Source organism: Rhinoraja longicauda, chromosome 36, assembly GCF_053455715.1.
Source record: "Rhinoraja longicauda isolate Sanriku21f chromosome 36, sRhiLon1.1, whole genome shotgun sequence".
Lineage (NCBI taxonomy): Eukaryota > Metazoa > Chordata > Chondrichthyes > Rajiformes > Arhynchobatidae > Rhinoraja > Rhinoraja longicauda.
This window is the reverse complement of record NC_135988.1, coordinates 14,611,009-14,638,810: the sequence shown is the minus strand read 5'-3', so window position 1 is coordinate 14,638,810 and position 27,802 is coordinate 14,611,009. Positions and strand designations below refer to the sequence as shown.

Here is a 27,802-nt window from a genome sequence, read left to right as displayed (position 1 = left end):
TGGCTGATCATTCCCAATCAGTACCCCATTCCTGCCTTCTCCCCATACCCCCTGACTCCGCTATCCTTAAGAGCTCTATCTAGCTCTCTCTTGAATGCATTCAGAGAATTGGCCTCCACTGCCTTCTGAGGCAGAGAATTCCACAGATTTGCAACTCTCTGACTGAAAAGGTTTTTCCTAATCTCCGTTCTAAATGGCCTACCCCTTATTCTTAAACTGTGGCGCCTGGTTCTGGACTCCCCCAATATTGGGAACATGTTTCCTGTCTATAACGTCTCCAACCCCATACCAATCTTATATATTTTAATAAGATCCCCTCTCACCCTTCTAAATTCCAATGTATACAAGCCAAGTCGATCCAGTCTTTCAACATACGACAGTCCCGCCATTCCGGGAATTAACCTAGTAAACCTACGCTGCACGCCCTCAATAGCAAGAATATCCTTCCTCAAATTCGGAGACCAAAACTGCACACAGTACTCCAGGTGCGGTCTCACCAGGGCCCTGTACAACTGCAGAAGGACCTCTTTGCTCCTATACTCAACTCCTCTTGTTATGAAGGCCAACATTCCATTGGCTTTCTTCACTGCCTGCTGTACCTGCATGCTTCCTTTCAGTGACTGATGCACTAGGACACCAAGATCTCGTTGTACGTCCCCTTTTCCTAACTTGACACCATTTAGATAATAATCTGCCTTCCTATTCTTACCACCAAAGTGGATAACCTCACACTTATCCACATTAAACTGCATCTGCCATGCATCCGCCCACTCACACAGCCTGTCCCAAGTCACCCTGCAACCTCATAGCATCTTCCTCACAGTTCACACTACCACCCAGCTTTGTGCCATCTGCAAATTTGCTAATGTTACTTTTAATCCCCTCATCCAAGTTATTAATGTATATGGTAAATAGCTGTGGTCCCAGCACCGAGCCTTGCGGTACCCCACTAGTTACTGCCTGCCATTCTGAAAGGGACCCATTTATCCCCACTCTTTGCTTTCTGTCTGTCAACCAATTTTCTATCCATGTCAGTACCCTACCCCCAATACCATGTGCTCTAATTTTGCCTACTAATCTCCTATGTGGGACCTTGTCAAAGGCTTTCTGAAAGTCAAGGTACTCCACATCCCATGTCCATTTTCCGAGTTACATCCTCAAAAAATTCCAGAAGATTCTGGAATTCCAGAAGTTGGAGCTTCGATCCCCGGGAAAGGGATCGCAAGCTCCGCGATGTTAAAGTCCCGCAGACTCCCGCGGCTTGGAGGGTCGGGTCGGTCCCCAGGAAAGGCCGCGCCACTCCGCGATGTTAGGCCCCAGTGGGGACGGAGATACGATACAGAAAGAAAATCGCATCCCAATCATTGTGGGAGGATGATGATGTTGTTGTGGAATTGATCTGTGACAATGTGTGTAACGCCAGCTTCCGGCTTCATAGTAACCGATGAAGCTGTTGCATGTCAGTCCATAAAACATGAAACTTGGAGAAACATCTGGGATTGGTTTCACCTACCCACTCTTGCACCTGGCGGCAGCCTCATCCATAAGGTCATGATTATCGCAGTTCAAAGAATACCAGCGCTTTGCTTAACTGGAAAATCATGGAAAGCCAAATGAATGTTTGTGGTGCATCTGCATAAGGGTAGAAAGAAACAAAACGGGTGATTATCAGTAGTCATAGAGAGGCAAAACCAGGAGAGGTAAAGGCCATAGGTACCATTTTGCCTGGTTTAAAGCAGATAACAGCTTCATATAAACGGATATAAACTGGAGCAATGCTTGTCTGAAAATGAAATAAACTAGACATCAGAAATCTGAATCAATTGATATGTTGTTTGTCTTTCCACAGATGCTGCCTGACATACCGAGTTTTTCCAGCACTTTTTTATTTTGTTTCATGCCTGTTGTTTATCGTTGGGAAGTTTTGCATCAAATCCATAATGTGTTAACGTGCACTGCTGTTTACTGTTAGTGTAACTAGTGGCTGAAACCAACCTATAACCAGGCTCCCTGAATATAACTGACGGAAAAAAGTGACGTCCTTTGTAAACCAGGCTTTGGTTTGTCCCAGCCATGTGGAATCACCTCATTCTGGTGATTTCTTTGGATTTAGATTTTAGAAATACAGCGTGGAAACAGGCCCTTTGGCCCACTGAGTCCGTGGTGACCAGCGATCACCCCATACACTATCCAACACACTCGGGACAATTTACAGATGTCAATTAACCTACAAACCTGTACGTTTTTGGAATGTGGGAGGAAACTGGAGCACCTGGAGAAAACCCACGCGGTCACTGGGAGAACGTACAAACTCCACACAGGCAGCACCTACAGTCAGGATCGAACCCGGGTCTCTTGCGCTGTGAGGCAGCAACTCTACCGCTGCGTCACTGTGCCGCACTGTTACATTAAGATACCAGCTCAAGATTCCTGAACCGTTAGTGGGTGAAGGCCATTCAGATAGTTACCCTGAGACTATCCAGATGATTAAGAGTACCATAGATTTAGAAAAGCTTGTAACAAGCACCAAGCTAGATTATATCAGAGGGAAGTGGTCCCCTTTGACATGTGATGGATGCCATTTTAAATTGTGGTTTTGTTTTATAATAGTAATTTGCACATCACACTTGTATTCAAATTGCAGTTGAACATCTCAAGCCTATGACGTGGCTGGGTTGGTAGCTCCATGTTTAATTGCTCCATTCAAAAGGGTTTCAAGAAAGGCACACGCTGTTTAGACTCCTGAGTGGCCATCGAGCAGCTACCATACGCGGATCGCTGCTCTTGTGTGTTGTTTAATGGACTGAGCAAAACTTTCAGGAAATAAATCCAGATGAATAGATACGCCCTCCTGCTCTTCCAGTTCAGGTGGAGGTCATGGGTGTGACCGACTGACGCCAGACAAGCTTGTTTTGCTCTGCAAATTCCCAGGGGCACCATAGACTGAGACAAGATTCTTTATATTCTGCTCTACCCAAGGCTCTGTTTCATATTAGTGTTTTCACAAATCCAGGGGAACAGAATGCTCCCAAAGCCCCCTTGCCACATGCATGATATTCGTATTCCCCCCTTTTTAAGTCTGTGAGAGTCAGGGACTGTTTATCCCCAGTCCCAAACATACAGTGCCCTCCATAATGTTTGGGACAAAGACCCATCATTTATTTATTTGCCTCTGTACTCCACAATTTGAGATTTGTAATAGGAAAAAATCACGTGCTTAGAGTGCACATTGTCAGATTTTAATAAAGGCCATTTTGGTTTCACCATGTAGAAATTACAGCAGTGTTTATACATAGTCCCCCATTCCAGGGCACCATAATGTTTGGGACACATGGCTTCACAGGCGTTTGTAATTGCTCAGGTTTGTTTAATTGCCTCCTCAATGCAGGTATTGTTCCTTGTTGCTCGGCCTGCCTGTACATTTTAACCTGTTTGCACCAGACCTGCCCATTTCCATTGATAATGATGGAGTTCATCCTGCTAACATGTATCATAGAAAATTAGAAAATTTGTGTCACTGGAGGAGTTTATTCCACAGGAGGAGTTCATTCAGCCCATTGTGCTGGCTGAAAATGTGCTCTGGAACTAAACTGCTTGCTTTATCCCTTTGTTTATATTCTTCTTCACCGTCCCTGTCCACCATGATGTGGAAATTCACTAGGTGCTGGAGGAACTCGGCAAATCAGGAAGCATCTCGGGAGGGAATGGATAGGTAATGTTTTGGGTAGGGACCCTTCTTCAAACTTCTTCAGAGTCTTTGTTTCCACACATTCCGTGCGACACTTGGAATGCTAACCTACAGATTCTGAGTCTTGCAATGACTTATCCTTCTGATTTTGCTCTGACATCCTCGACCCTCAGATGAAAACCTCTGGCATCTCTCTCCAACATCTGCCCAGATGTACCCACACTGAATTTTGTTTTTCTTTTGGTTATCCACGGAAACTATGTACCCAGTAGTAAACTTCAGTGTTTAAAAAAAAAAACATTAAATTTGTAACATATTTTCCTCTTGGAATATTTGTTGCGCACAGTAAGCTTGACTCTGCCAAGGACTGGTGCCAATGTTGACTTGAGAAAAACAAATGTATCTTGTGACCAAACTAAAAATAATTATTTTGGGCTTGTTCCAAGAGAGCCCAGTGCATGTTGTCCCACTGTCACTCACGACATGAGTTGTAATGGGAAATGTGTGTGGGGTGGTGGCTTGCTTCATTGAATTTGAGGAAAGCCTCTACTTTTACATGTATGAATTACTGTAGATCAGCTTTAAGTAGGGTCTCAGGCAAAGGCATATTAGTGTTTTAGTTCTGTGGGTCAAAGCCAGGGTTAATCATTTTCTTCTGTGCAGATAGCCACAGACAGTTAGTTACATGTAGTATTTTCGTGTCACTGCCTCAGTGGAGAAGAACTGTGAAACATTGAACTCTGATCACAGCAGTAGCTCTTTAAACTCTGTGACCTGCCCCTTTAGAGTAAGGTTTGTCTAGAGGTGGGAGTTGTACTATTTAACCTGTGCTCTGAGAGTGGTGAATGCTGTTTCCTTACTCGGCTAGACTGAGTACATTTAACTGGGTGGCCTGCGACTGTCAGCAATCTTGATTCCTGCACTCCAAAGAAAATTAATCCACTTTTCACATATTATGTGGAAGTGATAATTAAATGAACAGCAATCTGTGCTTCTGCCATAATCTCACTCATAATTTGAATCAGGTGAACAGTTAGTGTCTTGCATTAGCACCACATCACGCCGTTGAAATGTTATTGAGCATTTACACAATAATTGGCTTGTCATGCCCAAAATTAGTGTCGAATGTCTTGCTTTATGCCGTGTGGATGAGACATTAAGTTGACGCCCCATCTGCCTGCTCAATGGAATGCTAAAATTCCCGTGACAATATTTGAATAATGGTGGAACTCTCCCAATAGAACGTAACAAAATTTTTATGGTACTTATCCACACACAGCCACTGAAATAGTGAACGGCTGGGATAGAGTGGATGTGGAGAGGATGTTTCCACTAGTGGGAGAGTTTAGGACCAGAGGGCACAGCCTCAGAATTAAAGGACTTTCCTTTAGGAAGGAGATGAGGAAGAATTTCTTTAGTCAGAGGGTGGTGAATCTGTGGAATTCTTTGCCACAGAAGGCTGTGGAGGCTGTCAATAGATTTTTTTAATGGCAGAGATAGATAAATTCTTGATTAGTACGGGTGACAGTGGTTATAGGGAGAAGGCAGGAGAATAGGGTTAGGAAGGAGAGATAGATCAGCCATGATTGAATGGCGGAGTAGACTTGATGGGCCAAATGGCCTAATTCTGCTCCTGTCACTTATAACCTTATGGCATTTGGGGCCTTGCTTTGGGCAAATTGGTTACCACGTTTGTCTTTTCAACGATGGAGACGCATACATTAAATACATTGGGTATGATGGATATATTTATTAACAAGTTCGCTAGTTAAAAAAAGGGCGGCATGGTGGCACAGCGGTAGAGTTGCTGCCTTACAGCACCAGAGACCCAGGTTCGATCCTACCTACGGGTGCTGTCTGTACGCAGTTTGTACATTCTCCCCGTGACCCGTGTGGGCTTTCTCCAGGATCGCCGGTTTCCTCCCACACTCAAGACCTACGGGATTGCAGTTTAATTGGCTTGGTGTATTTGTAAATTGCCCCAAGGCGTGTGTAGGATAGTGGTTGGCGCGGGCTCGGTGGGCCGAAGGGCGTGCTTCAGCGCTGTATCTCTAAACGAAACTAAGCTGTGAGGAACGCAGGGCCATCCTGTGTCTATAGAGGTTGTCAAATTAAGGCATGATATTTAATTTTGTTCTTTATTTTTCTCCTTTATCCGTTTTTATTTGTATTTATCCTTATTGTGAATTTATTAAAATATCCAGTATATTCAGATGTAAGCATTACTTCATTGCAATGATAGTGTCTTTGGTATCGCTGTCGAAGCACAAGCTAGAACTCACTGAAGCTTACACCAGTCAACACATTGGATATTGGCCATTGCTCAGATATTGTTCCTATCTTAAGTACCAATTATCCTGATCCCAGCCACTACACTGAACAACAATTGCAATTCCCATGCAATGCAATGCAATCAGCGACAGTCAGTCACACTTTCCAATGTGATGCCATGCCTGACAAACATACTGTCTCTCCAAATATCCATTCATCAGTGTGGAAAATTGGAGATAGATTCACCATGGATCATTTTGGCGCAGTTTTTTTTTTTTTGCAGCTATCAAGCCTGGTTAAAAAAAAGTGCAGTCTGGGAGAAGATTACTTTGCCTGGCTTATATCCTGGCTTGTGAAAATGAAACGCACATTGGGTGCAGTTCTTACCAAATAGATCAGAGCCTGAATAAGGTATGTTTGGCCTCACTTTAACTCAAAATCAAGATTCTGATTGATCTCTGTTGTATTCTAGATGGACTTTTACTAGCTTATAGTTTATTTAAAGTACATCATGTGCAATTTAATTGCTATTTCAAAATTATCTCCTGCACTTTCATAAATTGACATTGAATTTTAATTTTAGAGATACTGTGTGGAAACATGCCCTTCAGCCCACCGAGTCTACGCCCACCTTTGATCACCCCTTCACTAGTTCCATGTTTTCCCACTTTCGCATCCTACACTGTAGAGGCAATTTACAGAAGCCAATTAACCTACAAACCCACACGTCTTCGGGAGGAAAGCGAGCATCCACTGAAAACCCATGCGGTCACCGGAGGAGCGTACAAACTGCACAGACAGCACCCATAGTCAGGATTGAACCCGGGTCTCTGGCGCTGTGAAGCAACAGCTCTAACCACTGTGCCACTGTAAATCAAATGACCAATGTGTACACGTGGCTATCTTGGCGTAGGTAGTAAAAATAATAGGGCATCATTATGATGCAGATGGTAGAGCTGCTACATCACAGCTCCAGTGACCTGGATTTAATCCTGATGTCCAATGCCGTCTTTGTGAAGTTTGCATGCTCTTCCTGTGACTGTATACATTTCCTCTGGGTATTCTGGTTTTATCGCAAAGACATAGGAGCTGGCCACGTACTTGGCCATTGTAAATTGCCTTCCATATCCAGATGGATGGTGGAACCCCGGGACATGTTGGGGGAGTGGGCGACTGAGTTGAAGGGAATGTGGGAGAATAGGTTGCAGGGAATATTAATGGGGAAGGGATTGGTAGTGACTCAAGGACCTGAAATGTCTACATCATGTAGAAACATTCAGTCACCTTCAACTTATTGATGTAGTAAATCTCTCAGGAAGAAGCCCCTTAATTTAACAGAACTACAGAGGCCCTTCAATCATTACAGATAATAACAGCTTTGTCGGTCACGTTATTTTTAAACTTCAGGTGCCGAAGCACAAACCTTTGTTCCACACACAAGTTCATCATGCGGCACTTTTCTGATCTTGTCTGTGCAGGCTGGTGAGATGGAGCATCTGCTCCTTGAAATTAAAAATGGGAGTGCAAGTCACCCTGGACTGCACCTGCGTATCTCCCAAGGGTTTGGTGCAGAGTAGCTTTGGCTGAGCAATCTCCCTCAGGCAAATTGGTGCGGGATGCCACAGGAAAATTAAACAGGAGCTGCAATGGGAAACGTTTAAAAAAAAAAAAAAAAATTCTAAATGTAAAATAAATTTGCAGCGGAAAAAGATTCCTATCAATGAAACCTCATTCCATGGCAAAACAATTTTCAAACCCTGCAAAAGAAAAATATTGTGCTTACACACAATCCATTGACAATATATCAGTGGCGTGGTTTTATTCTTCCAGAAAATTAACCAGTGAAGAAATCTTGAAGGAATTAGTGAGCTGGACGGAGTGAGGGTTAATTCATACCGTGTCTATCATCTTTCAACACTTCCAAGTGGATTTTAGTTTAGCTTTTTTAATGTTATTGGTCTAAGTGGCTGCCCCAAGTGTATTGGCTGGTTTTTTTTAATGAGGCAATTACAAAAGGCATATTTAAACTGAGATTGTCTTCTGAGGCTTTTAGCTCAGTAATTCTGTTGAGAAGCCATGGGCATTTAGAGAATACCTTTAATGATTGACCACCTTTCATTTCTTTGTCTTATTGGGATCCAAGATATACATTCATAACTGCTGTGACTATTCTATTTTTTCTCTCAAACAAGAAGGTGTGATATTTAATTCTGATGTCTAATGTTTCAACATGACTATCTAAATCAGAAAGCAGAAGTAATTTCATTTCTGATGGTGCACGATCACAAAATCCCTAATTCATTCAACTAATGGAAATGAACTTGGGCCAAAATTGTTAGTCAATGAGTTTCCCAAAATGTTAATAATCTTTTAATACCACTAATAAATGTTAATAATTAAGAAAGGAAGGGTAGAATTGGACCTTGTTAAAATTTTTATGGACATCATCTCGTTGCGGTTGGAATGATTATATACACAACAGATATAAGAACAGGGCGTTGCAGTGGCGCAGCGGTAGAGTTGTAGCCTTACAGCGCCAGAGACCCAGGTTCGATCCAGGCTGCAGGTACTTTCTGTACGGAGTTTGCAAGTTCTCCTTGTGACTGCCAAGGTGCTCCGGTTTCCTGTCACATTCCAAAGACCTGCAGGTTTGTAGGTTAATTGACTTGTAAATTGTCCTTAGAGCGCAGGATAGAACTAGTGTACGGGGTGATTGTTGGTCGACGCGGACTCGGAGGGCCATAAGGGCCTGTTTCCATGTTGTATTTCTAAACGAAACTTTATAAACTAGTACATCTATGCAGATCTTTAATGATTGCTTGAGATGGATTGATGGTGCCCTCTTTCAATCTTACTTTTGCATTATTGAGGAAAACATTGGGCAGATACTCGAAGTTAGAAGAATGAAAAGTGATCTTACTGAAAAATATAGGATTCTGAGGTAGCAAGACTGCACATGCAGAAAGGTTATTTCCCTTCGTGGGAGAATCTAGAACTTGTCTCAGGAAGAAAGGATTCTTATTTAAGACTGTCATATTTATTTCCTGGGCATTGTGAATCTTTGGATTTTTCTACCCAGCAAAGTTGTGTGTTCTAAGTTGTTAAGTATGTTCAACGATAAGATAGATTTTTGGACTATATTTGGATTGAAAGTTATGGGGAGAAGCAGGAAAGCTAAGATCAGAGAGAGACACAAAATGCTGGACTAACTCAGCAGCTGTGGAGAAAATGGATCGGTGAAGTTTCAACCTGGAACCTACTTCAGACTGATTGGTCTTTTCTTGCTTCCAGTTCCTCTTTCTTCCCCACCACAATCAGTGTGAAGAAGGGTCCCGACCCGAAACATCAGACCCAAAACATCACCTATCCATTTTCTCCAGAGATGCTGCCTGAGTTACTCCAGCATTTTGTGTCTATCTTTGGTGTAAACCAGTATCTGCAGTTCATTTTTATTACAAAGCCGAGATCAGATCAGTCATGAATTTACTGATTTACTCAAGGGGCTGACTGTCTACTCCTAATCTTATTTCTTTTATTTTTATAATGGATTGTCTTTTCAAAGTGCAGACAGCTGTGAGGTGGAACAATTCTTCAGGGCTGCTTTTGCACACACTCCACCTCATTGGCCTCATCTGCCATCTGGACGTGTTCATGTGCTGCATTATTGTTGGGAGAAGGCAAAGGACACCAGAGTAGTGTTGTCAGTATGGGAGAGCTCCCTGGACTGTTGGGACATTTGGCATGGAGGGTTCTACCCAATGCAGCCCCCGGCACCAAATCAAAGGCACAGAATCGCAGGCTGCTTCTAATTCCTGAGGTTTAGAATGAAGTAATGTTTCTTGTAGATAGACACAAAGTGCTGGAGTAACTCAGCGGGTCAGGCTGCATCTCTGGAGAAAAAGGATGGGTGACGTTTCGGGTGGGAACCCTTCAGTGTTTCTTATATGCCTGGTGTGTGAGGTTGCAGCCTCTCTGCAATTGGAAGGAGAGGATTCAAGGCCGTGATTTTGGCATGCTGTTAAGTAACTGCTATCTATGTTGAAAGACTGGAGCGACTAGGCTTGTATACACTGGAATTTAGAAGGATGAGAGGGGTTCTTATCGAAACATATAAGATTATTAAGGGGTTGGACACGTTAGAGGCAGGAAACATGTTCCCAATGTTGGGGGAGTCCAGAACCAGGGGCCACAGTTTAAGAATAAGGGGTAGGCCATTTCGAACGGAGATGAGGAAAAACTTTTTCAGTCAGAGAGTTGTGAATCTGTGGAATTCTCTGCCTCAGAAGGCAGTGGAGGCCAATTCTCTGAATGCATTCAAGAGAGAGCTAGATAGAGATCTTAAGGATAGCGGAGTCAGGGGGTATGGGGAGAAGGCAGGAACGGGGTACTGATTGAGAATGATCAGCCATGATCACATTGAATGGCGGTGCTGGCTCGAAGGGCCGAATGGCCTCCTCCTGCATCTATTGTCCATTGTCTATCTTGTATTGCAAAACTCACTGTTTCCCTCTGAAGCATAGTTTATCTTTCTGAAACTATGTTCTTCAGATCTGCTAATTCAGGTTCTGTGGAGACATAAGTGAGACTGCAGATTCGGGAATCGTGAGCAAAAACAAACTGCTGGGGGAATTCCCTTGCAGTCAAGGGCCAGTGTTGTTGCACCAACTCCCATCTCAAGCTTCCAGTTCTATACTTCATCTCCAACAAACTTCCTGCTAGAGCAAAGTTAGGGGGCGGGAAAGGTGAACCTGTGTCTCCCAGGCCAACGTCCCCTCCATCGAAGGTTTGATCTCATTTATCCAGGTCCGATTGTCCCGTGTGTCTGGCGCAGAACTTGCAAAATAGATATTTTTTTCTCCGTGCACGATTGCAGTAGGAAATTTCCAGGTCAGAGAAAATGTTTTAAGAATGTTCTTGGATCCTCCTCGCAAAAATACAACATCTTTAACGATCTGTGGGAATCCTTGGTCTCTGGAGAAAGACCATCCAGAAAGCCACTGAGCACCTCGAATCTAAACAGTGGAAATACTTGCAGACTACGTGTAAACAGTGCAAGGAATGCTGACTACCACAAACAACCCTTCCGGCCCCATCAAGCACCACCATCAGTGGCAGCGGCCAAGAATCCTACAAAGGTTTCTTCGTTTGCCTTAGAATCCAATCCACAGAACCAAAGTGGAAACATATCTTCAAAAATAGTAATTTTCTTCCCCTCTGGGACAATATAAAGTGAGAATTCAACAACAATAACAGCTTGTTGTGGTTTAAGAAGAATATAATGCCCAGAGGCATTTCACATAGGGGAAAAAAGAGCAGCTGGAGGAACTCAGTGGGTCAGGATCCTAGTTTTTTAGTTTAGAGATGGAGCATAGAAACGGACACTTCGGCGCACCGAGTCTGTGTCGACCTGCGATCCCCGTACACTGGCACTATTCCACACACTCGGGACAATTTACAGAAGCCCATTAGTCCACAAACCTGTATGTCTTTGGAATGTGGAAGGAAACCGGAGCGCCCAGAGAAAACCCACGAGGTCGCAGGGAGAACGTACAAACTCCGTACAGACAGCAACCGTGGTCAGGCTCGAACTCGGATCTCTGGTGCTGTGAGACAGCAACACTACCACTGCACCACCCACTATCTTTGGAAAGAAATGGATCGTCGATGATCTTGTTCAAGACCCTTCATCTGGATGGTGTTGGAAGGAAAGTTCTCAACCCGAAACATTGACTGCCCATTTCCTTTCGCAGATGCAACCTGACCCGCTGAGTCTCTCCAGCTGCTTTACTTTTTCTTTTGCTGCAGATTCCAGCATCTGCAGTCTCTTGTGCCGGCATTTCCAACAAAATTTCACATCCAACCGCACCTCGGGGCAAAGATGAATTCTGTTGCATGAAAATTCGAAGTTGACAAATACTTAAAGATAACAAAATAAATTGGAAATGCGTTCATTTTTTGTGGTTGAATCCAGTTGTGACCAGCCATGCAATTTTCCACTGTTGCTGCTCAGCGAAGCTTAAACTTGGTGACGCAGAATGCTGGAGTAACTCAATAGGACAGGCAGCATCACTGGGGAGAAGGAATGGGTGAATTTCGGGTCGAGACCCTTCTTCAGACTCTGTGTTCCCTCTGCAACTTCCTGGTTAACTCGTCCCTTCCCATCCAAACCACTCTCTCCCCATGCACTTTCCCCTGCAACCGCAGGAGATGCAGGTGCCAGCTTAAGCCTGCTTCATTTCCAACAGTCTTTTCAAATTTGTAAATCCTCAGATATTGTCCTTCAGTTATTCTATGCTTTCAATTCTTGGCAACAGGATTCTGAACAAGAGAACAAAAGTCTTCATGGTGGAAAACATGTTTTATAGGTGGGAGAATTCTACCAGGTTATATAATTTCAAGCAGTTTAATTAGGACTCAAAATTATTTTCAAAATGTTCTTATCTCCTCAAACTAATACTGGTAAGACTAAATATGTAACCTTCAACCCATTATCACCATTCTTGTATCTTGATCACCTCATCCATTCACACCCTGTTCACTATCTGTGGCAAGTTCAGCAACCTGTCCAATTGCATTCTGTTTTATGGACACAAGCTTCCAATTCTATGAATCTCCAATTCAAAGATAACTGGTTTACAAATAGTGCCCCCATGACCTCCTTGTGCCATTTGAAAAGTGAATTGTATAGCCAGCTCCCTATTTTTTAATCTTCCATAAACTTCTATTCGGTACTGTCACCCATAACCTGTCTTACAGTAAGTCCAGTCTAAAGTTTGTCTCTTTCCTTGTTGATCAACATTACTTCCTGCTGTCCAGTCTAATCCTATTCCCATCCCGTTGTTAACAATCAAACAAATCATTTATCTTTCCATGCCATTTCATTCTTTTATTCAATTTGGATTTTGTAGCTGTCAACCCTTTGGCCCTCTCTCTGTTAACCTGCGTTTGACGTTTTTCGTAACTCACCTCTCTTTACTTCAACACTGATATCAGCATCTTTGGAGACCATGTTCCTTCCCTTGGTGTTCCCTTTGTAAATTCTTTTTTTCCTCAGTTTCTCTTTCACAAAGACCTGATTGAAGCGCCTTTTTTTTTTAGATCTTCCTCCATTTAGGATCTTCAACCTATTTTTTGGTCACCTGTTGGAACCCAGAGACATGTTTAATTTCCCATCTTTGCATTTGTATTTATTAACAGTGTATTAGTATTAGCTAGGCGTAGAGGATGGCATTTTCTCTCCTCGAGTCAGGAGGATGGGTTCCTATTCGAGCACAGAAATCTAGGCCATAAAGGACATACCTTTAGAAAGGAGTTGAGGAATTTCTTTAGTCAGAGAGTGGTGAATCTGCGGGATTCATTGTCACAGATGGCTGTGGAGGCTAAGTCATTGGGTACTTTTAAGGTGGAGATTGACAGATTCTTGAACAGTAAGGGTTATGGGGAAAAGGCAGGAGATTGGTGTTAAGAAGGAAAGATAAATCAGCCACGATTGAATGATGGAGTAGACTAGATGGGCCAAATGGCCTAATTCTGCTCGTATGACTTATGAACGTATTTATTCACAAAATGCTGCAGTAACTCAGCAGGTCAGGCAGCATCTCAGGAGAGAAGGAATGGGCGACATTTCGGGTCGAGACCCTTCTTCAGACTTCAGGTCTGAAGAAGGATCTCGACCCGAAACGTCGCCCATTCCTTTTCTCCTGAGATGCTGCCTGACCTGCTGAGTTACTCCAGCATTTTGTGAATAAATACCGTCGATTTGTACCAGCATCTGCAGTTATTTTCTTACACTATGAACGTATTTCAGTATAGTAGTGAAAGCAGAAAATATTGGAAGCACTCAGCAGGTCAAGACCCATTGTCTTTGACCTGAGACATTAACTCTGTTCCACGCCCAGATGCTATCAGAATTGCTATTTTCAACATTCTCTAACTTTATTTCAGATTTGCAGCGTTTGAAGTTTTCATTTTAATTTGTCGGTGAGGAAGGTGCCAAAGGTGCAGTCTTTCGGATGGTATGTTAAGTACAGGTTCTGATAATCTTATCATGAAAATCCCCTTGCTACTATTTAAAATAACAACACAAAGAGTCATAATCAAAAATTATTCCCCTTTCATTTCAGATTTTCTGATTATTAGCACGGTGTGTGTGGGAGGTTGGTGTATGCAAGTTAGCTGCTGTTTCCTCCATTGCAACAATGCCTGCACTTTCTATCCAACGAAGTCCCCCTTTTAAAGCATTTTAGGACATACTTTGATGGAAAAGGATGTTAAATAACTAAGTTTCTTTGCGAAGTTTATGACGCACCTTTCGATGTTTTGCATCAAAAGAGCTTCATAATGTTGCTGTCTACCATTCAAAATCAGGCCTCATCGGTGAGGTGTTTCAACACAGCTGCCGAGAAGAAAAAGCAATGGTAGCGCATGCCTTTAAGGGAGGAATGGTGGTATTGGCTTGTTTTGTAAAGATTGCACTAAATCTGCTGCCTCACACATTGCCCTGATTCACTGAAGTAATCCACTCTGATTTTAGAAATCTCGAAGGGCCGCATGGCCTAATTCTGCTCCTATGACTTATGAATTTATGAAATCGGGTATATTTGTTAACTGTCTGCACTTGCTCCGTGAAGTGATTCTCAGTGACATCAGTCAGCAGTCAACGCTTGATTTGATTTGGATTTCAAACGCAAGTCACACCACTGGGTAAAAGGCCTGGAGAGATTATTCTTTCTGAGCACTAGAACTAGTCCATGTATCCAGGGATTACTGATTCCGAGACCGTACAGTTTAAGTAGATTGTTATTGCCACGGGTTAGAGTGCTCTGATCCCTGAGCCAGAGAGGTCAGGATGTCAGCTTCCTGTGGATCCATCCTGCCCCTGCCCTCAATACAGAGTGTAATCTGACTGCAGTCTGCTTCAGTAATATGCCCTGTAGCTAGACTGGAGGGAGCCCTGTTGCTAGTGAAGATGACAATGCCTACTTCACATGTTAATTGCATAATGCACTGTCATGAATGCAGCTTCTACAGAGAAGATTGGTCTTCATTTTCTGCAATAAAGAAAGTAATTTCATAGACAACTTGTGCCATTTTAAATAAACCTGCAGAGACACTTGTGGAGGAATATACAGTTTGAGTGTGCCGTATAACAGAACAAATTGGTTGATAGCTTTCATCCCCGCACCTGCTGATATCTCCGTCGTCTTGTGTTGGAACCGTCAGTTAAAGGGTAATTTTGCACAACCGGACGACTGTGCAAATCGTTTTGACTTTTGCAAATGCAAATACAAAGAGTCTGTCATTCAAAGTAGGAGCAAGAGTAGTTTTTACATCAAGATAATGGCTGATCTATCTCTGTGTAATTTTCCAGCACTGTCCATATATCGACTGAACTTCTTCAATCCTCTTGACATTGAAAATTCTAAAAGACGTAAAGAAATTTCTCCCTATCTCAACTCTTGAAGTCTACTCATAATTGTGAACCTGTGCCCTCTGGTCTTCAAGGGAAGCATCTTCTCTGCGTCTACCCTGTCAAGCCCTTAGAACGTTTTGTAAATTTTGGTGAGACTTAGTTTTGTGAGTCCAAGCTCTATTACAGTTCCGGTCTGCTTGATTCCCAGATCCAATCTAATGACTCGTCAATGCAGTTCCGTTGTGTCATGTACACCTGAGGGTAAGAAAGGACAAAACTACACATAATGTAAGGTGTGGTCTCATCAAGGCCAGATGCAGTTGCATCAAGACTTATTTTCTCCTGTATTCAAATCCTCTCGCAGTCAAGGCTAACATAACATTGGCCTCCCTCGTCACATGCTGCGGTTGTATGTTGCCTTATCATATATCATATACATACAGCCGGAAACAGGCCTTTTCGGCCCTCCAAGTCCGTGCCGCCCAGTGATCCCCGTACATTAACACTATCCTACACCCTCTAGGGACAATGTTTACATTTACCCAGCCAATTAACCTACATACCTGTACGTCTTTGGAGTGTGGGAGGAAACCGAAGATCTCGGAGTAAACCCACGCAGGTCACGGGGAGAACGTACAAACTCCTTACAGTGCAGCACCCGTAGTCAGGATCGAACCTGAGTCTCCGGCGCTGCATTCGCTGTAAAGCAGCAACTCTACCGCTGCGCTACCGTGCCGCCCTACCGTGCCGACTTTGCACAGGATCACCTATGTCCCTTTGAACACTACTCAATCTCTTACCATCTAACAAATACTCAGCTTTTCTATCATATGCATCAAAGTAGTTGACCTCACAATTTCCTGTAATATGTTCTGAATGCTACATTCCTATCCATTCATTCAACTTGTCACATTTCCATTGAAACTTCCTAATATTCTCCTCTCTTTGGGATAAACCAACATCTGCAGTTCCTTCTTATTACATCAATGGAAGGGAGGTTTGTTTGCCTGATGGACCAACTTCCCTGCTCTTGAATCCATCCACACTTCATGCTGCCCTATTTAACTAAAGCATAGCCTCCCTACTTTTATATTTCATCCCTGCTCAGTAAATGAAAATGTGTCGCAAGGAACTGCAGATGCTGGTTTACACCAGAGATGGGCACAAAATGCTGGAGTAACTCAGCGGGCCAGGCATCTTCTCACCAGAGATGCTGCCCGTCCCAATAAATGATGACGTTCAATTAGCTTTTTTAAAAACCTGCTAGACCTGCAGACCAGCCTTTTGCGAGCCACTCACTAGAACACCTTTCTGCATCTCCCAGCTCTACGACCCCACACCATTCATCAGATGTCTACAGAAGGGTCTCGACCCGAAACTTCACCCATTCCTTCTCCCCAGAGATGTTGCCGGTCCCGCTGAGTTACTCCACCTTTTTGTGTATCTTCAAACCCATCTATATCCTAAGGCATATAAGAAAATAACTGCAGATGCTGGTACAAATCGATTTATTCACAAAATGCTGGAGTAACTCAGCAGGTCAAGCAGCATCTCGGGAGAGAAGGAATGGGTGACGTTTCGGGTCAAGACCCTTCTTCAGTCACCCATTCCTTCTCTCCCGAGATGCTGCCTAACCTGCTGAGTTACTCCAGCATTTTGTGAATAAAAAAATATATCCTAAGGCAGTCCTCTCACACCCCCTTAGAGCTTATTTTTCAACCTATCCTTGTGTCATCAGCCAAATTCGCAGCCACATCCTCTGTGCCTTCATCCAAGTGGTTCATATTGTTTGTTTGAAAATGTTCAGGCCCCAGCCCCAATCCCAGTCCCACACTGCTTGCTACATCTCTCCAACGAGAAAAAGACTCATTTGTGCCTATTCTCTGCCTCCTACTAGCCAGCCAATCTCTACCCACACCGGTGATTATGCATTGTCGGGTTAGACTGGATATGATTGCTCTTTCAAAGTGCCAGCACGTGCACAGTGGGCTTCCAGACCTCCTCCCTGTGCTTTCCCTCTGATTTCTGGATGGAAATACTTGAATCTTGTACTGAAAATCACTGGCCCGGTCGACCGTACAACTGCAGTTGGTGACCCCTAGTGGTGGCTTTTCGGCACCATGTGGCATATCAGAAGAAGCTGCCTTTCGACGTGTGTGGAAAAAAAAGGGGAGTAACGTTCTGAGCAGCACCTTTTTCAACAAAAATTGCACATATTCTCGACTGCAAAAGATAGTGGGGAAAGTGCACCGTCAGCTTATTCGGCCTTTTGTCGAATGTGCTTGCATTCATTCTGGATTGCTGAGTTTCTCTCTCTCTCCCTCTCTCTCCCCCTCTCTCCCCCCCTTCAGCCACTCAAATACTTTCAGCAACGTGTTTCCCTTTGGTTCGGGCAGCTGGGGTGCAGTGCAGCTCTCAGACTGGTCTGAAGCTGCACCACCTGCTGTTTATAATGGAACAGCGTGAGGTAGTGTCTGTTACCGGGCAGCAAGGGAGACTGCAATCAGTTCTCTTTGCTGTTACGCAAATTTAATGACATTTTATTTTGCCTTTGGATTTCCTGCCCCTTCAAAAGTCATAAAACTCTCTCCAGAAAACTATTGCCATCGTTTAGGTCTGTGGCAGTGGAAACTGAGGTCAGAGACAAGCACTTTAGTATTAATAATAGCATACATTACTGAGTTTAACCACGATCTGGTTTTGTTTAAGATATTTAAATATATTAAAATTAATATTATGCAAGTTAAGTAATATTAAAATTAATATTATACAAGTTATATAGGGTCAACACAACAGTATTTTGACCCATTGTGTGTGTGTGTGTGTATACTTAGATTTTTCTTATGATTTCATTATGTTTTAAAACCTTTATGATTTAAGTGCATTTCCCTCCTGTCACAACCAGCGTTACATGTCTGCTGTAAATCTGCTGTCCGTCTAGTGCATGGGTCAGTGTGTACATCAGCACAGCTATGAGGTAGACATTGAAGCAGATTGCATGAACGGTAAGGCTAGCTAGCAGGTGGGTAACTGGATGAGCAGGTAGAAAACGAGAGACCATCTTGGAAGAATGAGAGCACTCGAAAACAGATGGGCTCAGCGAGGAAGGATAGCAGTCGGTGTGCAGACCGACAATAGAGGGAGATGGGAAAGGAATTATAAAAAGAGAGGGTAGACACAAAATGCTGGAGTAACTCAGCGGGTCAGGCAGCATCTGGGGAGGGAAGGAATGGGTGACGTTTCGGGGCGAGACCTTTCTTCAGTCTGAAGAAGGGCCTCGACCCGAAACGTCACCCATTCCTTCTCTCCCGAGATGCAGCCTGACCCGCTGAGTTACTCCGGCATTTTGTGTCTACCTTCGATTTAAACGAGCATCTGCAGTTTTTGTTTTCCTATTATGAAAAGAGATCAGAGACGTACACTAAAGTGGACAAGGCAAAGTCCTAATGCAGGGAGGTGGCATTAGTACAGATGGGCAAAAAGGTTAGAATGGATAGGCGGGCCGAAGGGCCTATTTCTGTGCTGTACAATGTCTTATTGCAATGTAATTATGTAGGGAACTTCACATCCCACCTTTCTGGAACGTTGCACTTTAAATTGAGGGCCTCTGCCCTTTCACGTGGGCAGTAGCAACACGGCAGTGCAGCAGGCAGTGCTGCTGCCTCACAGGTCCGGGGATCCAGTCAAATGTTCCCCGTGACCATGCGGGTTTCCCCAGGTGCTCCGGTTTCTTCCCACATCCCAAAGATGTGCTGTTTGGAAGGTTTAAGGCAAGGTATGCTACTTTTAATTACCCTTAGCATAGGTGGGTAGCAGGAGAGCTGGGGGTTGAATTAACCGATAGGAGAGAGAGAGAATAAGTCACCAGGAATTAAGTGAAGTAATGGGATTGCTCTTAGGCTAGTAAAGAGGGACAGAAAGCCACCTATGTTGTAAAGAAAATGAAATATAAGATATGACTCATTCATTGACAAATGAGTCTTTAAATTCTCTTGCTGTCCTCCCAGATCTTCTTGATACTATTTTGATGCACGAGCAGTCTTCCATTGTCCTGCACAAATATTATCTCTTCACTAACACTGATACCTGCACAATATAGGCACAAAGTACTGGAGTATGTCAGCGGGTCAGGTGATGTTTTGGGTTGGGACTGAAGAAGGGTCTCCACCCGTATGTCACCTATCCTATTTCGCCAGAGATCCTACCTGATAGACACAAAAATCTGGAGTAAGTCAACAGATCGGGCACCATCTCTCGAGAAGAGGAATAGTTGACCCTTCATGTCGAGACCCTTCTTCAGTCTGTAGAAGGGTCACAGCCCGAAACGTCATTTATTCCTTTCTCCAGAGACGTTACCTGACCCGCTGAGTTACTCCAGCTTTTTGTGTCTTATCTTTGGTTAAAACCAGCTTCTGCAGTTCTTTGTTGCTGCCGGATACCTGCTTGCTCGTTCATGGCTGCTTGTAGTATTTGGTAGTCTTGAAAATTTGCTGCTGCATTTCTTTAATTAAATAGTGCTTTAAAAAGTACTTCAGTGGCTGCACGGAGCTTTGGATCACCCCGAGACAAGGATTTGCACTGCATAAAACTAGATTCTTTAACTTGCAGCAGTGCAATAAATGGCTGTCATGTGGGGCTGTTTTGGTGGTTCTACTGACTGAATGAAACATGAATTCCCTTTCAACAGGGGATGTGAAAGGTGCCAAAGCTGTCTGCTGAGAGATACCTCACACCTCTTCCAAGTTGTTCTCACCAGTGTTAACATTTTCTCAAAGCCTTTCTTAGTGTTTTGTTTCAAATAACAATATTATTATGCCAAAGGCAAAAATAAAACTGCAGATGCAATAAATTGTACAGAAAATCAGATGGATGATTTAAGACAATTAGCCCTGTATTACACTCCCCTGACCTGCTATTTCTTCTCCGCACTCTCGGTCTTTATTACAATAACATTACACTCCAGTGTCTTATGTTCTAAGATTGCAAATTCTTAAATTGTCCCTGTAGATACACAGACAAGAACACAATATATTTTTTAATGCTCTTCTGAAGCACTTTGATTTGTTTTGTTAGGTTAAAATTACCATCTCAAAAGGTTGTTAAATATTTTCTACTCAGATTATCATTGAGCAGGCAGGTGGATGAGTATTGATACTCGTATTGGTTGAGAAGCCAGATGGATGATGCATTGGGAAAGCTCCCCTTTGTTGACTTAGCTTCTCTGAATTATTTGTGTCTGAAGTGCTCGATTTCTGGATTTGTAATCAAACATTGGAGTTTGAAGCCTGCAGGATGGCCGGAATAGATTTTTTTTTACACCTTCTTGTCTGTCGGGTGCCAGTGTGAAAATGGTTGCTAATTTACTGTCAATGTCCATCAAAGTAAACGGCCATTGGTCATCGACAAGGCACGATGCCCCCTTCTCACGCTGTTGTATCTCATGTTTTTATAAGGTCAACTTGGCATTGTTTTTTTTTTAGGTTTGCGCAAACAAAATGGTTCTCTTAATTATTTTTTTTATCTTCATGGAGAGTCCTCCGAGATTAAGTAGAAAAACAAGGTAGTTCATTGAAAATGGAGTGAAACTTTACCTCTGAGATGCTGCTTTTGGTTCAATTCCCATTTTGAGAACTAAAGTTGACACTCTGCGATGGGTGGGGGGGGGGGGGGGGGGGAGGAGTGAGGGGGACAGGGGTGGGCCTTTGATGTTAAAGAACGGTTTATTGTCTCACTTGACGGACCATCCAGATCTCCAGCCAACTGTCTCAGTGGAGGGCTTTCCCCCAGAGCAACCGCAACTTGGATTCTTGTTGAGTCGTTGGGTCAGCTGGCAACGTTTATTTCTTCTTAAAACCCCGGGATTGTGGTCCGTCCCCGCTAACGGTGAATGTGCTGATAATGTCGATGTGTAAAACATCTGTTTTCTTCTGCCAATAGCCCCGTGCAGAACCAATTCCAATCTGTGGATTTTGTCTGGGAACAAAAGAGCAGAATCGAGAAAAGAAGCGCGAGGAACTCATTTCCTGTGCAGACTGTGGTAATAGCGGTATGTATTCTTCCAAAATGTTGATAATATTTCAATCTTCTTCGTGCGACTGAATGAGTCTTGAAAGTTTTAAGCTCTTGACAAAGGGATACTTTTGGGGTTGAAGGTTCTGCGTGCGGTTTCTCCGGTTCTGTTTTAATGATGTGGGGGGGGGGGGGCAGTGTGGTGCATCACAGAGCTCTGGGGTGAAAGTGAACGTGAAGAGCAACAAATGCACCCTGACTCCCCGTTTTCCTGTTCTGCTGGTGCCTGGAGTCCAGAATCGCCATTATAATAAATGATTGATTGCCTGACCCCCACTAAAGGGCAGCTAACTTCAAACCTCAAGTGCCAGGGAAAGAAATTACAAATTTAATTATTGTTTTTACTCATGCCAGATGACAGGCACATTATGCAAAATGCTTCAAAGTCCTGCTCATTAAAGTGGCATTTGGAATGCTGCTTGTTACCGACAGTTTAACCAAGATTTCTATTTTTCTTTAAGTTCTTGTGTTTGTCTCAATTTTCACTTTCAATTTCTTTCTATTATTCCTTTGCACCCTATCTTTCAATATTTTTGGCCTGATCTCACAATTCTTTACATATCCACTTTTCTCATTCTGTGTCCTCTCATTTGCCCTTGGTATTTATCTCTTTTCTCATTTGCTTTCATCCATTCTATTTATTTACAGTCCCTGACTTTCCTGGTCTCTTTAACAACTTAATTTGTTTCATTGACCAAACGCAGGCTCGGCGATCGTTTCGCTCAACACCTTCGCTCAGCTTAACCAACCTGATCTCCCGGTGGCTGAGCATTTCAACTCCCCCTCCCACTCCCAGTCTGACCTTTCTGTCATGGGTCTCCTCCAGTGCCATAGTAAGGCCCATCAGAAATTGGAGGAACAGCACCTCATATTTTGCTTGGGCAGCTTGCAGCCCAACAGTATGAACATTGACTTCTCCAACTTTAGATAGTTCCTCTGACTCTCTCTTCCCCCCCCCCCCCCCCTTCCCAGGTCTCCCACTGTCTTCCTGTCTCCACCTATATCCTTTCTTTGTCCCGCCCCCCTGACATCAGTCTGAAGAAGGGTCTCGACCCGAAACGTCACCCATTCCCTCTCTCCTAGATGCTGCCTGACCTGCTGAGTTACTTCAGCATTTTGTGATACCTTCATTGTGTGTTCTGCTTTCCTTTAGCTATCTCCTGTTTGTTGCTCTGTTTTCATGCCCTTCATGAGTATCAGCAGTGACTCAAATATTAGGCTTTAGTCACGGTGATGTTATCTGCTTTCTGCTGCTGAAGACTGCCATTGTGGACCTGTTTAGCAAGGTAGACCACCACTTCCCATTTAAAATGTTGCAGACTCCAGACAAGTCGACCGTAAATCTTATTCAACTAAATAACTAACTAATAATAACTTCACACGCTAGCCAATAGGGATCTGCATACATTCCATACCATTTAGTCTCGCTTAGAAGGTCCTGTTTTCCAATGTTTAGTCCACAAGTCAGTCTGACAACTATTCCCCTCTGAAGTTCAGCCTACTCTTGTTGTTCTTCTCCTCAAATGATGATCCAGTAATTGAGATGGTTTAGATTTTTAGATTTAGAGATACAGCGCGGAAACAGGCCCTTCGGCCCACCGAGTCCGCACCGCCCAGCGAACCCCGCACATTAACACTATCCTACACACACTAGGGACAATTTTTACATTTACCCAGTCAATTAACCTACATACCTGTACGTCTTTGGAGTGTGGGAGGAAACCGAAGATCTCGGAGAAAACCCACTCAGGTCACGGGGAGAATGTACAAACTCCGTACAGACGGCGCCCGTAGTCAGGATCGAACCCGAGTCTCCGGCGCTTCATTCGCTGTAAGGCAGCAACTCTACCGCTGTGCCACCGTGCCGCCCAATGGTTGAAAAAGAATGAAACTTCCATGACTTAAGTTTTACTTCTGCTTTCCTATCTCAAGAGCAGTCTCCCTGCCATTTCACAGAATCGTTTTCAACCAGTTTAAAGTTTTTAGATGAGACGTTAAGGCTCTCAAAGTACTAGTTTTCAGTTTGTAAGCTGAACTGGCCAAAGGCTGTGAGTGACAATTGGAAAGAGCATGAAAACGTCCAGTTGATGTTGCTGCTGGATAAGTGGTGACCCGAATAGATCTCCGAGATGTTGGTTGGAAACTAATAATGGAGGCAAGGTGATTGAATGCCAATGTGAGATGGCATTTGGACAGATAGAGTAGGGAATCCTGAATGTCAAAGGCAGAGACAAAAACAGGAAGGTTGGCATGGATTTGGGTAACATTAGCTGAGACAGGCTAATACCCTGAGACCTGGTATGCATCTCTTCAAGAAAACCAAGTGAATTGAATTAAAGGAGATAAAATATTGAAATAGTTATTAGTAACTAAGTGTGGTAGTGTTTAGAACACAGGGGTAATCTTTAACTCGGACAATAACATTGCCTTTATGTATATTAGTTTATTTGTGTCCCATGAACTAAGATGCAGTGAACATTTTTCTTTGTGTGCTCTCCAGTCAGGCTGTAGATCCGCCTTCAACATCGCAATCCCGACCAAACTCGCCTCCAAACTTCTGAACCTTAGATACAATATATGAGCAGTTTTGCCTGTTACACCCAGGTGTGGTTGCTGAATGGACACATTAACCAGGCATTTAAAAAACAGTAGATTTAGCAAGTAAGAAGCGTAGATAGATGTAAAATGCCTGCATCTCAAAATGCAGTCCCCTTGTTGTTTTGAGTGCGTGCTTTGCATGGAGTAGCTTCAAATCAATAGGGGAACCACATTTCAGCTGTTGGACATGCATCTGCAGCTTTTGAGATTCAGCTGTCCAGCCCTGAGATAGTTCTGTTTGCAAACAATCATCCATTTAAGCTAGAAATATTTTTTTTGCTCGTGAAATATTATTCAACTTCAATCGTGATGACTGGTACATCTTCAATTCAGATTAAGATGTTGCCTCCTCAAGAGGAACCCAAATCAAGCCCTGCACTTCTGTTGTTGATGATCAAAGACTTCTGCTTTGGAACGATTCATTCATTTAATGGAACGATACTTTGTGATTTAGCTTTGTGTCCCAAAATTAATTAATTTAGACTGTATTGCATCCTTTAAATATTTGGTCGCAGTTGTACAAATAACATGGAGATATTTTTTTCTGCTTCTCAATGGGAGAGGCATGGTTAGTCATTCGGGCAGCTGATCTCATCGATGGTAAGGCTTCACATTAGCTCGTATCATTCTCCTGGAAAACCACATGTTGCCTATTCCTTGGTGTCTTACTGAAAGAAATACATGCAGAACCAAATCTCAGCTGCAGTGCTTTCCTGCAATCTTCCTTGACACTCTATAGTCCTCTCCCAGGACTTTAACACCAAAGGTAATCCCACCCTCTCTGCCCAGCATTTTGACATCTAAATCTCAGTCGCCAGAATACTGATTCTTTCCAGCGCCTCCACATTTCATCAGAGCTCTGCCATTAGATCTTTTCGCCCCCAAAGCATCAAGACAACATTTAAACACCCAATGCTCCTTAGTAGTTTAGCTTATACCCTACACAATGCCCAGAGCACTCTTCCAATTGGCTTTTTTTGGAACTTTGGCTCGGAAAAGGCAAGCTTGTAATTTGGTTCATAATTAACCGCAATAATTACTGCTGGTTTCAGGTTAAAATGTGGGCAAAATGATAAAAAATGAACCAGAAAATGCACGATTTGGGATGGATAATAAATGTCACTGACATCCATATTTCATGAAAGAATACAATGTTTTAAAAAATCCCGTTTTCTGTTAGAAACCTAATTTTATTTGCAATAAATCGTTGGCTGTCCCAGCTGATGTGTTAGTTTGCTTGGAGCATGTACATTCATCCACTGAGTAAAACCGCAGAAGATCACAAGTATCCAGCACACATTTGTCACAGTTGATTGCAGTTGTAAACAGCCTTAAAAAAAAAATGAAGGAGGTGACTAATCGTTGACCCGAAACCTATCAGTGTGTACAACTGCAATGGTTTGTAAGCAGTTGCTGTTACTTGGCATTTTATTTTTAGGTCACTTGAATACTATGGTGCTAGGCTCTTGAAGAGGCAAAGCAATTTAACAACCAAATGTTATAGTGCAGAGCCCCAGACTATTTGTGAGCTACACCAGGAGATTTTTGTTAATATAATCATACCTACATTCACAAGAACTTGTCATTTCAAAATTGAGGCGTAATTCCACTTGTGCACAATTAAACATCATGGTGTAACACTTCAAGATTTCTTCCTTTCTATTCTGCGTCGACCTTTTTTGAATTGATATTTCAAGGTAGTTTGATGCCAGGCAGCAAAACAAGGGCAAATTCCTATCCCTGAATGAATTGTGTTTAGTTTAGAAATACAGCGTGGAAACAGGCCCTTCCTTCGTCCCACCGAGTCCACGTCGACCCGCGATCCCCTCACATTTAAACTATCCAACACACACAAGGGACAATTTACACTTATATCAAGCCAATTAACCTACTAACCTGTACGCTTTTGGAGTGTGGGAGGAAACTGAAGATCTTGGAGAAAACCCGCGCGGTCTCGGGGAGAACGTACAAACTCCATACAGACAGCACCCGTAGTCGGGATCGAACCCGGATCTCCAGCGCTACAAATGCTGTAAGGCAGTAACTCTACCGTTGCGCTGCCCGTGTTGATGTGTATAAGTGAATGAAGGCTATTTATGTCTGGTCAAGTGATTCACCTTCATCCTTGCTGTGTTTCCAGGTCACCCATCCTGTTTGAAGTTCTCTTCGGAACTAACGGCTCGTGTGAAGGCCTTACGATGGCAGTGTATTGAATGCAAGACATGTAGCACCTGCCGGGACCAAGGGAAAAATGCTGTAAGTGGCTCTTCAATCCACATGAGAGAAATGTATTATATTTGTACCAAAAAAGCTGTGGATCAAGCAGCTACAGAGCTGGAAGAAAAAGTGTCTGAAGAAGGGTCTCGACCCGAAACGTCACCCATTCCTTCTCTCCTGAGATGCTGCCTGACCTGCTGAGTTACTCCAGCATTTTGTGAATAAATACCTTTGATTTGTACCAGCATCTGCAGTTATTTTCTTACTGAGCTGGAACGGTTTGTTGCATGTTTCAGATTCTTTTTTGGGGTCCAGTAAAATCTACCACTACTGTTTTATAATATCAAGTCGAGCTTATTGTCTGAACAAGGCTCATGACCTGAAACGTCACCCATTCCTTTTCTCCAGAGATGCTGCCTGACCTCCCCTGAATTACACCAGCATTTTGTGTCCATCTTCGAGCTTATTGTCACATGCACAAGTAGGTGAGGTAACATTTACAATGAAACTGTCGCTTGCAACACCATCACAGACACACAGATTTAAATAACACACACAAAAGTAAATTATACAAGACAGTGGAAACAAAAAGACTGCAAAACAAAACATTAGTGCCTACACATCTAGAATTCAGTGATAATGCAAGACGTGGTCTATAGTGTTACATTGCCACCGTTGGGCTATGGTTGTGTTTGTTGGTTTAAGAATCTGATATTTGTTGGAAAGTAGCTGTTCCTGAACAAGTGGGCATAGCCCAGATGGTGAGGAATCTTGATGATAGATGCCGCCTTCTTGAGGCAGTGCTTCCCGTAGATGCTTTTAATGGAGGGAATGGCTATGCAATGTTGGACTAGGCTGAGTCCACCATTCTGTGCAGCATCTTGCGTTCCTTTGCATTAGAATTGCCTTGATGCGACTATTAAGGATACTTTCCATAGTGCATCTGTAGAAGTCAACAAAGAGTATGCTTGCCTATGTTGCTGGATGTCTTAAAATACTTGGCAATGGGAGGCAAACACATTTTCCTGTAGTCACAAAATTAACTATGTTTTTGTTTTAAGTTCATTGGACAGAAGACCACAAACTGCTTGCTTTCCCTTAAATGATTTCTGAAGCCCACCTGAACCCACGGAAAGGTCGTGACATCCTCATCTAACATAATTTTTTTCAACCAAGTTTCACTTACTTGCACTCATCTTTTATCCCTTGATTCCCTTACTGACAAAATAAATCTTATCAACTTCTGCCTTGAATATATTCGGTGACTGAGCCCCTGCAGCCAACTTGGATAGAGAACTCACAAATTTACGACTATTTGTATGATGGCCAATATCACTCAAAATGAACCTCTCCCTCGCTGCCATTGTGAAGTGACAGCCTTCATTATCTGCCCATTACTTTCTACCTTGTAGCACAACGTTGTGACCAAGTCCTTCGTTAGCACCCTGCTGCCATAAGACCTTTCACTCGTCCACACCTGCTTCAGGTTGTACTAGTGAAATTTATCCCAGGACTTCAAAAGGAATAGCTAAACTGTTTTGGGATTG

General features: G+C 43.1%; 1 protein-coding gene across 1 annotated transcript in view; it reads left to right on the top strand.

The window, feature by feature from the left end:
* Positions 1 to 27,802, top strand: part of LOC144610427 (histone acetyltransferase KAT6A-like) — a 156,813-nt gene that overhangs the window by 64,907 nt on the left and 64,104 nt on the right. The window contains exons 3-4 of the mRNA XM_078429092.1: positions 21,309 to 21,417; positions 26,179 to 26,294. Coding sequence (XP_078285218.1) covers positions 21,309 to 21,417; positions 26,179 to 26,294 — 225 coding nt within the window. The remainder of the gene's footprint in view (positions 1 to 21,308; positions 21,418 to 26,178; positions 26,295 to 27,802) is intronic.